This window comes from Dermacentor variabilis, chromosome 3 (genome assembly GCF_050947875.1).
Source record: "Dermacentor variabilis isolate Ectoservices chromosome 3, ASM5094787v1, whole genome shotgun sequence".
Taxonomy (NCBI): Eukaryota; Metazoa; Arthropoda; class Arachnida; order Ixodida; family Ixodidae; genus Dermacentor; species Dermacentor variabilis.
Genome location: NC_134570.1, coordinates 18,047,181 through 18,061,547, shown reverse-complemented (window position 1 = coordinate 18,061,547; position 14,367 = coordinate 18,047,181). Strand labels below are relative to the sequence as shown.

General features: G+C 48.5%; 1 protein-coding gene across 1 annotated transcript in view; it reads right to left on the bottom strand.

Annotated features, from left to right (window-relative positions):
- Positions 1 to 14,367, bottom strand: part of LOC142575214 (uncharacterized) — a 234,826-nt gene that overhangs the window by 119,081 nt on the left and 101,378 nt on the right. The window contains exon 4 of the mRNA XM_075684351.1: positions 3,401 to 3,515. Coding sequence (XP_075540466.1) covers positions 3,401 to 3,515 — 115 coding nt within the window. The remainder of the gene's footprint in view (positions 1 to 3,400; positions 3,516 to 14,367) is intronic.

Below are 14,367 nucleotides of genomic sequence, written 5' to 3'. Positions count from 1 at the left end.
GGGCGTTTTCGCATTTCGCCTCCATCAAAATGCGTCGCCCGTGGGTTTTTCTTACCACTTACTGCGACTCCGACGTCCTCGCTTTTACTGTATGATTTAAGCTTTTCAGCCACGTTCTTAAGATCCCTAGTCTCGGACATATGAATGCACGACGCAAAAATGCACTGGCAATATTGTACTCGTGTTGCGCCAACATTTCCTGCATCCAAGAGCGTAAATTTGTCGCATTGCGTCCGCGGCGCTGCTTCTTTCTAACTAACGCTCTATTAATGATGATGGTGATGATGATGATGATGATGATGATGGTGATGATGATGATGATGATGATGAATATGATTATTATTCACAACTATGCCACGCACCTATTACGGGACGTAAGCCAGGAGCAAGATCGTGAGAATAAAATTGACAAATACTCAAATAGTTCACATATACAGGCCCTAGTAAAACAAGAATAATTAAGAAACCAGGGTAACAAAATGTAAACTGTTGGAGTACCGATGTGCACGAAGTATTAAAAACACAATTATGACATCAGGAATAGTAACGATACATTTCAACGAAGATTCATAGCTCACACTTGCCACATTTCTTCAGGATTCTTGAATAAAACTGTTTTCAACTCCTATTATTGGCCGAATTCAGCTTCGATAACGGCTGTATGCTAATGTCAGAAGTTCACAGCCAGACATTTTTGGGCCGCGCAGGTCCTGTAAGAGCAAGCAGTCTCATTACTTAGGATTAGCGCTAAGTAACATTTCACGGAATGCTTGGTTGTCGACTCTTCCACCTGGCGCTGCTCGGCAATGACCACAATTGAATTTTCAGGATTCTAACACCCGATGGCCTCAACCTGCTGAAGACGCAATCACATGAATCGTCCGACCGCTGGCAGCGCCTTTCTCGCTTTGTCACAGACGACAATCAGCAATTAACTCTTGTCGCGTACCAAGATTAAGAAATTCACTATTCAAGAAAGCGGCGATTTACATGTTGTTGTGGTCGGGCTGTGAGGTGACTAGGTCAGCGTAACGGCTTCGTCTTTCGAAGCTTCTACCCTGGAATAAATGTGCCAGATAGGTGAAACACAGTCTGGTAAAGACGGAGTTTAGCACTAGACGGATAAAATGATAACGTTTATGGCGTTTCGAAGCCGAGTCCTCTAATAACACGCGCACCCAATTTGATTAAGGTTCAGTCTTGGCGAGATTTCTTGCTTAGCTTTCTCTTAATTCCTTTTTTTCTCTCATACTCCTTGTACTCTTTGTCTTCCACCCACCGCGGTAGCATAGTGGCTATAGCGTTGAGCTGCTGAGCTGGAGGTCTCGGGTTCGATCCCGACCACGACGACCACATTTTTATGGTGGGGTAAACGCAAAAGACGCTCGTGAACTTAGATTTAGGTGCTCGTTAAAGAACACCAGGTTCTGAGGATCGTGGTTCGCGCCTAAGAACCCAGAATTCGAGTTCTTTTTTTGTTTTCTTTGCCTCCTTCCCTAGTGTTCCTGACGAGTCTTCTCTTCGTTCTGGCTTCTTCCCATATACAGCTCCGCGAATGGCAAGTGAGGCAGTAGGGCGTCCGTGCAGTCGACAAAGGCGTGGGCTGACGCGCCAGCAGCAACAAGTCACACCGCGGCTCTTCACCTGACGTGCGTGGCGTCGTTCCGAGTCATCTCTTCGCGTGAACACTGTATGCGCGCGATGTGTCTCGGTGCGCACTCGAGTGCGCGAGACGCACGTGTTCTCTCGCGGTGTACGCGATCACTGATACGCGACGGACCCCCCGTGCGACGTCGATCACGGCACGCTGGTCCCAACGGTCTTCACCGGAGATGCCGGCCTTTGGGTCGACGGCAGTTCGGACTTCAAGGAGAGAGGGCTGCCGTCGCCGCCGCCCGAAGGACGACGAGAGCGGCGTTCGGCCATGCGTGAACGGTGTGCGTATAGCGAGAACAGTCTTGGCCTGTTCGGCAACGCCGCAGGTATATGGAGTCGCTTAAATGGAGTTCCGAGTCAGCTGTCGTTGAGCGCGGCGACATTTCCGCCCGGAAGAACCCGACGGTTGCGGATCATGCGCTGCCTGCACTGCAAGCGGGGCTACAAGGAGCTCGTCTGTTCACTTTCAGTACTGCGCTTGCGATGGCCGCCACTACCGGACAACACTTACAGACCACATCCCGTACAGGCTCTGCGCGTTTGAACAATGACCGAAGCCATATTATTAGCCCGGATCATCAAAGGACCTGACCGAAACAGAATTAAACTTACTATTGAACTATTGATAATAAATACACGAGATGGGATTCGAAGGAAATAACAATGGTAAAAATACATGCCGATGACAGCAGATTACGCCTGGGCTTGAGCCACCAACCTGTACCTACATGTTCTGAGTGGGTTATAGATTTCACGGACCCGCCATGGTTGCTCAGTGGCTATGGTGTTAGGCTACTGATCTCGAGGTCGCGGGATCGAATCCCCGCCTCGAGATCATATCGATGGGGGCGAAATGCGAAAACACCCGTGTACTTATATTTAGGTGCACGTTAAGGAACCCCAGGTGGCCGAAATTTCCGGAGTCCTCCGCTACGGCGTGCCTCATAATCAAAAAGTGGTTTTGGCACGTAAAACCCCATAATTTAATTTTTATAAATTTCACGAAGTAAGTCCGACAAAAACTAATAATAGTTAATAAGGCGTTTGCGACGGGCGGGGTAAGCCTGGTAGTTTGGGCCTGGCTCCCTGTATGAAGATACCTTGTGTATGACTTCCAACATTTGTTCTACTACAAAGCTTAATTTCTTTCTTTTTTATCTGTACCTTACTTTATTCTAACAGCATCCTTAAGGAACGGCAATACTTCTTATATACCGTATTCTAGCTTGAATTACCGATTGTAAAAAAGAAAATTTCATTCACTAATTGCTAGAACAAAGTCAGCTACTTATTTACCCATCCCATCATATCAAATTATATGACTGCCTCTCACCAAAGCAACGCGCTGAAATTATTTTTAATCCTGTGTAACTTAGACCGGTGCAAAAGCAAATGTCGCAGTCGCGAAAATTGCAGCTTGTACCAATGTTTAGCCGCTAATTTATCCATGAGTCGGTCGGTCATGACAAGGTAATACCATGTGTAGTGTATATGATACAATAATATGTTGTCTTTCACCACAGAAAGTTTATATTGATCCCTTTTTTTTTTTCTGAGTAGTATCGACGTGAACAGTGTCATGATCGCGTTGTAAACGCCGCCTTCACGGGAGCGCATAGAGCGTGTTTGCATTCGCGACGGGACAGGAAGACCTTGGCAGAGGCAATCAAGGAAGCGTCCTCTTGGAGCAGGGAACTCCGCCGCAGATCACCGAGGCGAGTGCAAGAGGAGCAGCAGCACTCACCGTTGGCGGACGCATGAGACAGTGGCGCGCTGTTCGGTGGCTCCAGAGACTCGAGGCAGGCGAGCCGGAGCTCCTGGCGGCCCCCAGCAGAGCCACGGCTCAGTTCAAGGAAAACCTGCAAGCGCAACCGTTCCGTCAGCCCCGGATTCTCCAAGTCACTCGAGATTACGGCCAATTGTAAAGGTGCAATCAAAGCTAACGCCGATGATCGTAAAGTATAAGATAATAGCCAAGAAATTGGCGTTTTCTTCTTTCTCGCACATAAAAACAGTATATTTCTTGGCGGCGACAATTTTTTGTGGCCTGGTTTCAAGAAGGAAGAAAGAAAGGATAAAGAGAGAAGCTAAAATGGTGTCCAGCAATGCCGATAAGAGTAACCTAATACCAACAGGCCAGTGAACACATATGAGATGGATATTTAGTTATCTATAGTACAATATTGCTGAATCGCATGGCATAGAATGCTATATTATTCCACAACACTGAAATGACGGCAAATATTTATTCATTTCCGCCTACAACACAGCCCGGGTGTCGGATCCAATGACAGCTCCCGCGTTTCCAAACACAGCCCCTCAGCTACCCCCTCCCCCACCTTAGCCTCTACTCATCCCCGTTCCCTTCCCTCCCTTCCCTGCTTTTTTTTTAAATTTTTAACACAATGAACGTTTCAAACTGCTACTATAAACTTTCCTTGGTTTTAATTCTTCTCGCTTTGTATCTTTGTTGCATGTATAGTTCTACACCGTTGACTTATTCAGATCGTGCTATGGAGCTTCACAAACGCTGTTAGTTTCAGCGAATTATCACGTAACATAAACGTCAGAGCCAGAGGCAGAAGAGACGAAGTCGAGGATATATTTAAACTGTATAATCATATCGCCAGCATAGTGTTGTCTGTTTCAGGCCGGTACACTTGTATTACATCAGACTACACGTTGAAATATTGCAGTGCATCTGTCCATGCGGTCCACTCACTCATGGAGGAGTGGTCGCCGCACATAGGCATACGTTAAATGTGACCCTGCCGGTGTTCTGGTAACTGCATTACTTTGTTATCACGACGATGATTCACGTCGGAAGCGCGCCTCTCCCAGCTCCCCCACTACAGCACGTCAGCACCACCGATATCTCGCCTCCGATCATCTCGATTAATTCCTGCTTCTATAGTGCTGCGCTTAGCGCCTTGCGCGTCCTGATGCAGCATATGTAGCTGAGATCAACTGGCTTGGTGAGCGACAATTGTACGGCCTTCGCCGCGCTAGTCTTGTGTGAATTAACAGAGCTAAAACGGATTCACCCAGAAGCTTGGCGTAGTAATCCGCACACGATCGCAAGCGGGCCGAGAGAGTGAAACCATCGAACGTATAAACGTGCACTGACCCGCCTCGGCGGCCCCTCGATTCGTCCCGGAGTCCGCGCCAGTTGGGTTGCCGAATTACAGTCCGACAAACCGACCTGGCGGGCTTCGGTCGGATTCACACAGCGAAATGTCAATTGTGACGACTATAATACTGGCACTGAAAAATACGGAATTTCGACATTCCGCGCCGTTTCTGCACGATTAATCGTATACCGGGGTAAAGTGGTGCTCGCTCGCCCGAAAGCGAGACGGGCGATACGGGCTTCTCGCACCACCGGACTTCCTCGGCGGCTGCGCATGGGCGCGGCCCGAGTTAAGATTCACCGGTCGGCGAGCGAGGCGAACGGCTTCTGTGTCGCACGTCGGCCGGCTTTCCCCGAGCAGTGTTGTTGTTGTGCGCCGGGCGGTCATTAGAGAGGAGCGGGGGCCGCCAAGGGCGGAGGCGCTCCGACGAGGCCCGGGTCCGGCCGCGCCGGCCCAGTTTCGAGGCGCGGGCCGCGGCGAAAGTGGTGGCACCGCGCGCTTGACGCAACAACGTCGTGGCCCAGTTTAAAAAGTCGCCCCCTCGGGAGGACCATTGTCCGCCACGCGAGCCGCACGCGACGCGCGCGCCATTGTCGGCCGGAACAAAGGTTCGGCCCGAAGGACGCGCGCCGTATCGGTTCGCTCGCCTCGCTGCCGATACGCATCGCGCCCCCGACAAAGCGGCTGCTCTCAGGGGAAGCCGCCCTCTGCTCGCCTCCTCGAAGGTTGCTGCGACGCGGTTTCGGAAAGAAAAGAACCGAAGCGCCACCAGCAGAGAATGCGGATTCTCAGTGCGACGACGCACGCGTCACTTCGAAAGGGCAGCGGAAACCAATTCTTCCTCCACGACGGTCGTGGATTACGTCAGTGCGAAAAAGAAATGTTGGGCGTGTCGAAAGGGTCTCCATCGGAGGAACGGCACGGTAACGACGCGCTCAAATGGCAGCACTGACGACGACAAGCGATTCCACTTGTCTGCGACTCCGCAGTGGTTGCGCCGACGAGCACGAGGCTGCCAGTTCGATCCCTGGTGGTTCGAGCCCTGGCTCTTCAGCTGGACCTGATGCAAGAAACAGCAGTGTGCTGAGGTTTCGGCGCGCTTCGAAGAGCAGTGCGTGATCGAAATCGATCCACTACCGCTCACTAAGGCTCTCCTTGTAGCCCATGTCTAGTTTTACTAAGATGAAGCAAGCGGTAGTAACCTGAGTCTAGTGCTACGAATGCTACTGTGCCGCGATAGTATGGAAGGATAGCGACCGGCTGTGATTGCGCGTCGGTGCTCCCTTTCCTTCTCCCTCTCCCATCTGTTTAACTCCCCCCCTCCCGCTCTCTCCCCAGCGTAGAGTGCCAAACCGGATTTCTACTTCTATATAACCTCCCTTCCTTTCTTCTGTTTTTCTCTCCTCAACTAAGATGAAAACCAATGAAAAAAACAGAAACAAGGGGTACACAGGACGATGTTGGCTCTTTGTTTCTGTATGTGCGTTTTTTTTTTCGCTGGTTTTCATCTTAGTTGACCCATGTACCAGCTCGCCCAGCACTTATTCCTTGCTGAGTCTGGCTTCGAAATGAAAGCACTAGTCGTTCAACTATTCCTGTCAGCTCTTTCCTGCGTGCACGATTTCTTACGCTCTGCTGGTTTTGCCGCTAACATCAGTACGCCGTCACGAAGGCAGCGTTGACCTGTGTCGCAATTCCGCTATCGTCTCCTGGTGTACAGCCAAAGTTGTCAGCTATATGCCTGTTACATGGGAGCGCTCGGCGTGTCGATAAATTTCAGGAAAGTTGATGATGCTTGAACATGAGCGCTGCTTCAGGCGCTGTTGTGTATACTATCGGCACACCAGTTTCAATGTGCGCCGACCGGTTAAAACGACGATGAAGCCTGCCTGAAGGTAAAGGGAAAGGCGGAGGTGAAAATGGCCAAGCACAGAAGTACCTGGGACCGGATTCGCGAACGTGTTCATTCATAAGTGAACTGGTCATCGACTGGCCGCCTCCGCAAATGATGTGTTCATATCAAAATTGGCTGGTACTTGCTCTTACGAACAATTCTATAGCGTACAAAGGTTTTGTTAATACCAACCCTGGTTGACATTGGGGGATGATCGACAGCCGGCGCCAGATCAATATTTGGGATTTCTGTATTGCGATGACCCCCTCCCCCTTCCACCATATAGGAAGGGAGGGGTAGGGGGCTAGTCCTCTCACGCTTAGGATAGTGTTTAATATGGTTTGCTAAACCATTATGCAGTAGCCTCACGTGTCCATAGCTTAGCGTCATCACATTGCGTAGCTACTAAAATTCTCTTTCTTTTTTTTTTCCTTTTTTCGAGAAGCAAGCTTTCACATTCAATTTTACATGTTCAAGGGCCTTATTTTGAAAAGAAGAGTATCGTCTTATGTTCTATTCCCTATTCATCGTTGGCTTGGACGCCGCCGAGCCGCCGTTATGTCTGCGATCACTCATTCGGTCATGGATGGTAAGAAAGAATAAAATGGAAGATAAATGTGCGGCTGCAAACTTCACCAGTCCGTTTCATCCCATTTTGTTCTTTCTTTTTTCCCTCCATACGTTACACCTGGTGCATGGCGCATCAAGCTGCAGAGTTTCCCACAAAAATTACAAATGAAGGAACTCTGACGCTGCCATTGCTCGGCTATCAAGGAAATGTAGATTAGAATGCATGAATTTGTCTAATATTCGTGATTGTGATTTCAAACGATCCCATACCGTTACATATCACGCTTTAATTCCGAAGTTTCAAAGCAATCGCAACTTCTAAATCATAGCTTCCTAAGCGCAGCAACGTAATTTGGTCCCGTGTACATGTGTATTCATTACCCGCCGTGGTTGCTCAGTGGCTATGGTGTTGGGCTGCTGAGCACGAGGTCGCGGGATCGAATCCCGGCCACGGCGGCCGCATTTCGATGGGGGCGAAATGCGAAAACACCCGTGTGCTTAGATTTAGGTGCACGTTAAAGAACCCCAGGTGGTCAAAATTTCCGGAGTCCTCCACTACGGCGTGCCTCATAATCAGAAAGTGGTTTTGGCACGTAAAACCCCAAATATTATTATTATTATGTGTATTCATTGTAAACTGTCGCGTATATAAAGAAATACATTGTTGAAAAAGACCAATTTGTGAAATCACGACGCCGTTTAAAACCAGAAGGAAGAAGGTTGGCAAATCTGTATGTACTACCCGCCATTCATTTCTTTCTTGATATTATATAAAAATATGTTGACGCACAATTTAAGGCGCCGGCTACTCAGCTCTTGAATGGGTCCAGCCTTCAACACACAGGGTTCAAGATTACATATTAAATAACTTCTTCATACAAGCCCCAGAACTTGTCAAGCAACGTTTTCACAGTAACAGTATGACGTAAGAAATATACGGTAAATACAATATACAAGTTAAATGAGTTGACAGTTCTGTAGAAGAAAGTCTCAAAAATGCAACTGATACTGTCGCCTAATAGTGCAGTCTCTAGTCAGCGGGTGGTACATACATCGCGTAAATGCATTATCACTTATAGTCACAACAGAACAGTCAACGTAATATAATCCATACATACATACATACATACATACATACATACATACATACATACATACATACATACATACATACATACATACATACATACATACATACATACATACATACATACAGCGACATTGAAATGAAAGGAACATTAAAAGCGTTAATAGCGGCCAACAGTGCCTTTGTCTTCGGGAAAAGTTTTTAGTGCTTTTAAAGTGCTCTTCTGCAAGGCCGTTGTTGGCCAAGGACCCAAAAGTTTCTTTAAACTGAAAGGTCTACGATCTAATGCAATTAGGGTTGATGTAAGTCGGCGTCTTGGAGTATCGTGATGTGAGCAATCTAGAAGGAGGTGATGCATATATCTTCGTCTACAAATCTACAATCATATTCGCGGGTATCCGCATGCCCAATTCTATGCAAGAAATGTTTTGTGTAGGCACTGCCTAGCCTTAATCGATGTATAAGGGTTTCCATATTTCTGTCTAATGACAATGGAAATTTGAATTCCATAAAGGGATCACTATGATACAAATCCGAGCTCTTCGAATTCTCGTCAAACCGCGTGTGTTTACGTATTTTAAAGACGTTATCCCTATAATACAGCGAAACTCATTCTTTGATACTGGGAGCGGAACCACATCATCTTTGAGGTGTGCTTGTCGGGCTGCTTCATCGGCTGCTGTGTTGCCAGGAATGGCACAGTGCCCTGACATCTACTGAAATGCAATTTCATGCTTCGCTTCGCTAGCCTTTGTGAGGTCCTTAAGTGTTTCGTATATTATACTATCACTGGCTGTTTTTCCGTTTGTGCTGCAGAGTGATGTTAGAGCCGCCTGTGAATCGCTGAAAATTACCCATTTTTGCGCATCTCTTACTGACGCTATAAATTTTATCGCACATAGGATTGCGAATAATTCAGCCACTGTGGACGAAGTCGCGCGAAATAGCTTAAATGATTGTTGTTTATTGAGGTGTGGTATAATGAATGCTGAAGTTGAAGAGGTTGCTGTACTGGAGCCATCTCTGTATAGACGTGTCTGTATCCTGAATACTGCATATATATCTGGTAAATCGTTAGTTGCTGAGCAGCTTGAATGAACATGTCTCTTTTTCTGAATATCCCATCTACTGACAATTCGATTTTTCTAAGAGTAAGGAGCCATTAAGGATATTCGACATCTGAGTTCCAAAATTAATTTGTTGGCAATATATGAACATTTTCTCGAATATCTTTATGAGAATAACTTCTATCTCGTTTCATTATGTCTATAGCCAATGGGTGCCTTTTATGATATGTTTGAAGACATGTCGCCGTGTTTTTCCAGTTCTCATAACTGGAAACAGTGATTATCGAGCCTCAGCTATTACAAGACAGCTAGAAGTCGCTCGTGGAACTCCTAGACATATGCGTATTCCTCTAGCTTAAAGTCTTTAAATTCCCTTGTCTGACGTGTGGGAAAGTTCATGTAAGATGGGCGCGGAATACGCAGTTTTTTGGTCGTATTAATGCGTTGTAAACAGTCAGCATGGAGGATACTAATCCGCCCCATGATGTGCCTGCAAGTCTGCGAAGTACAGTCACGATCGCATTGACCTCGTTCTCGAGTTTTCTTTTTCTTTCATTTTCATACAGTGAAAATCTTAACTGCCATGGCAGTTTTTTTGTTAAATCAACCTTGACACAGTTAAAAATAAGAGGGCTGAGTACGCTTCCTGTGGTAGTCCCTGTTTGACAACATATCCAGCATTCTTTCCTTCACCTGTCTGCACAAATATTTTGCGACCTGATAAAAATTTAGAAATCCATCGCAAGGGCTCGTTCTGGCGCATCGCCATATTTGCGGCTTCCTTAGACTCTATCGCCAGAGTTCTCTCCGGCAATTTCTCTAGGAAACTCTGTGCATCAAACGGTAATGGCAGTAAGGCTGTGTTCGACCGCTCTAATGACGAAGGACGAAAACGATGAAGCTTGAAAGGAATGGTTACGCTCTCCTGGGCCTTGGCGTGAAAAAGCGAACCTGCTGATTAACAGTCGCGAGCATGATTTCCGCGCGGACGTGCGAAGGGCCTATACCACAACATGTATACATGTAAGTTAGAGAAGGAATGATGGATTATTCGTACTATTTGGAAAAAACCTTGTGGCTAACTATCGTGGCCGTCGCCCATACGGCAGAGTTGTGCCGGTTGTGATGCGGGCGTGCAACTCGGTACTCGGTGCTACCGAAGGCGCGTACTCGACGTTATTCCTCGCGCTTTTAACTGCGTGCGGCAAGCTCCTGGAGCGAAACCGAAGGCCCGGAGACCTCTTTCGGTCATTGCACAGATGCGGCCAGGTATTTGTTCAACAGTTAGGTAAGAGACCCGGAACAACGCAGTACACGCACACCCCTCTCTCTGGCTGCTGCCTTCCGCACAAAGAGCGTCGACTCGCGCTTGTCACGCGTCGCGCCTCACGACGCTGGCTTCCTCGATAATTTTTTTTTTTTTTCGTTTCTTCGCGCGATGACCGAAGGCGAGCGCCGGCGCCCGCAGTCACCGTTTCCCTTCTCTGCGCCGGTTGCGCGCTCTAACCTTGGAGAAAAGGAGCGCGCGACTACTCGCTCGAGGAGCCAGCGCGCCGCTTTTTGACCAGCCCTGCGCAATGAGCGGCTCTCAAGGAAGAAAGAAAAGCGAGTCACCGTAAAGGGAGAGGCCTCGAAAGTGAGAGAACGCCAGAAAAAAGAAAGAAAAGGACGAGAAAAAAAAACACGAGAACGCGCTTGCAACAAGAGCAGCAGCGGCAGGCGCGTCCAATTTCCGGTTCCGCGCCGGCCACGGGCGACTGGCTACGCGCGTCGGTGCAAGGCTTCGCCTCGAACGAAGTGCTGCAGTGGAGGAAAGAAAGAGGTGGGGGGGGGGGGGGGGCGCACCATTGCGAACCCTGAGCAGGCCAGCGGCAGTCATTGGGAAACTGTTCGCGAACGGTGCGTAATAGAGCCGCCCCTTTCGAAAGTTTTCTTGGCGGGGTTGGGCTTCCCTGCATTTCGCGCCGAACAGCCCAGCCTAGCCCGCGCGCTCAAGTCGAAAGCGGGCCGCGAAAAATCGCTGTGATTGTAGCGAAGGCGAATCGCGGGTCAAAGAGATACACACGAGGCGCACACGCGCTTCGGTGATTGCGGCGTGATATCCGCTTGAAACATCGCGCGGGACAACGAGCGCGGCAGACCGGCGCGCCGCTGTAGCGAAAGAACCGAGCTGTGCGGGAAAGCAGCCACCGTAGGAAGTCAGTGCACGACGATCGCGCTCTCGTTTCTTCCGTTCAAGTACTTCACGTGTGTCCGCGTAATCTGTTCCACACATGCTCTGGCAACGCATGAGCGCGTTTCTCTTTGACCAGCCCTCCTTGTTCCCGACCATCATTTTGCTCAACAGGGTGGCAGGTCGAAAAATGCAAAGTCTCAAAGTGCCAGAAATGGTGTTCCGAAAAACACGAAGGCGTACTTGAAAGTTGCAATAATGGTGTTGCCAACACATCTTAATAGCACGGTGTGAATACACGGAGCCAAAGCGCAGATTCATTGTCTTTGTGGCCGCTTAAACTTATTTAAACATCGGTTTGTTACGTAATGTCTTATTAGTAATCGCATCTCAAAGTCATTGCATTTTACATTTCAGCCAGATCGAACTAACACTAGCACGAAACGAAGTCGTGCTTTGCGAGAAAGGTAGCATCAAAAGGCTCTCGATCGCACTCCCGACCCAGATGCACTCAAATATCAGTGCTCGAGTTCTCGTGAACCTCAGACTCCGTCCGATTCACGACCAGTCGCCAATCGAATGCAAAATTTTGCTCAGGGTGAGACTTGGACTTGACCGAGCTTCGCAATCATTTAATGATACCTTTGTGGGCAAACCTCCCACAATTGCAGCGTTTGCACTCGTCGATATGTGCCTGCGTGCGCATACAAACTATGCAGACGAGCCGTTGAATGAGCCTATATATATATTTCGGCTGATGAACTGCGTATGGTAAGAAAATAGAGCTGGCAACGCCACGCTGAAGTTCTCGCACCATCTCGTCGTAACGTCACAAATTTTGACTGCTGGGGCCAAGTTAATTTCTTATCCGCAAGCGTGGATGCACACGTTCTATGTTGAATGATCCAGACACAAAACTCGGACAGTTTCCAGCGACTGTACTGACAAAACGTTTCCTTCGTAAGTGTTCTCTGCAACAGGCTGGTCATCTTTGGGAATGGTGTGTGTAGCTTGCGGATTGACTGGGATTTTTTCTTAATAGAATTATAGCGCAAGAGATGTTCGTGAATACGGTGTTCGCAACTCGTCCCACGCTCATCGGCCCAAATACGAGGAAATACTTTGAAACCCACGACTTCATACTTTTGCGTTGGCTCTCCATGGGGTTTCGATGCACAAATCAATAAGTTCAAGTTTGACCACTTTCTCTTCTGATAATCAAACTCTTAACTCTTACCGCGAAATGAACGCAAATAGAATTTGGAAAGAAATACTTTATCAGCGCTAACTAATTTTGGCGTTCCTATCTGGCGTACCGCTTAACCTGCCTGGTGTTACACCACATCGGTCGTCCCAGATGGGCGCCACCCGTGGCCACGTCCAATGTTCTTGCTACTTTGGTGCGGACTTCCTGCAGGACCGGCAAGCGTCGCGCGCGAGCTCGTTACTGAGCAGCGCCTCTGGCCTGCGGCACGCAGCTCTCATTGAAACCACGCCCGCGTGTCTTCGGCTGCGCTGTGCCGCGTGGGCGCCGCAGCTGCACCGCGTCGCGCGTTCCGTGCGACGCTCCCCGCTGCTGCTGCGCCGTGTCACGGGCCCCCAACGATTGCTGCGGACGGCGTTAAAAAGTTGTTTTGCCTAAACCGCGCTCGCCCTCCCGCGCTCAGATCTCGCTTGCCGATTGCGTTTCCTGGTACACGTCTTTCTTTACTGCAACGCTTGACGACTGCGCTAGCCTATTAGATGGTCCGTCCGATAGAAGAATAACAGTTTGTCATCGCCTAAGGCGAGAGGCGGTAAGGCGCCGCGAGGAGCCAGTGCAAAATCTCATTGAGAACACGCTTCGACGGAGCTTGCCGAGAGTGGTACAGAACAATTATTTTATTTTTTTTATCTCATCTCAGAAGGCACGCAAGCAACTGCGACCGATCGTGGCATTATACCGGCTATTGCGATGTCTGCGCAAGATTTGAGCGCGAACCAGCCACGGGCGAAAGAGGCCTTTTTAAGCTTTATGTCCACTGGTTCCCGAACACCGTGTACGGCTTTGCTTACTCCGTCCTAACTACCGTGCGCTGCATACCGGTGCGAGCGCATAACAAGCTTGCTTGTGCCCAACCGTAAGGAAAACGAACGTTCGTACCGTGCTATGCTCATGAGAGAAAAACATATATTATTTTGTCTACGCTGTAGTCGCTCCTCTGTACGAGCTGTGGTTACGGTTACACACGTTTTCTCTTTCCTTTCCCGCCGCGTGTGTTCAGGTGAGACGGTGGACGGGGCGCCGCTTCTTAAGTTAAAGCTGCTGAAGTCTCCTGGCCTTGGCGAGGAAGACGGGCCTCATCCATGGTATCCATAGCTTGAATCACTGATTTTATATGTGCACAATAAAAATTGCCTAATTGTTGTAAGGGGCGCAGACTTTTAATCAAGCCCTAATGGATGCTTTGTGCCTGGTCCCCTAATATAGTTTTGTGGTGAAATGAATTTTATTTAATTTCATTTGATTTATAAATAGTCAGCATCTTCTGGCGGGTTTACATTCTTCCCTCAAACTTCACACCTGCAGCAAGACCACCATTACCATTGTTGCGTCTACATCCCTTCGAAGCCCTTCTAACCATTCCTGGAATCCAAAAGAAAACAGAGTCGTCATTTTTAGCCCTACAACAAGCACACTACTGCTCCTGTATGAGAAACACAGCGGAAGCCTTCACATTTACACGGATGGTTCAGTTTCTTTTGCAAGCTCAGCAGAAGCACTGGGTATTCCCGCAAAGTCCGTCACC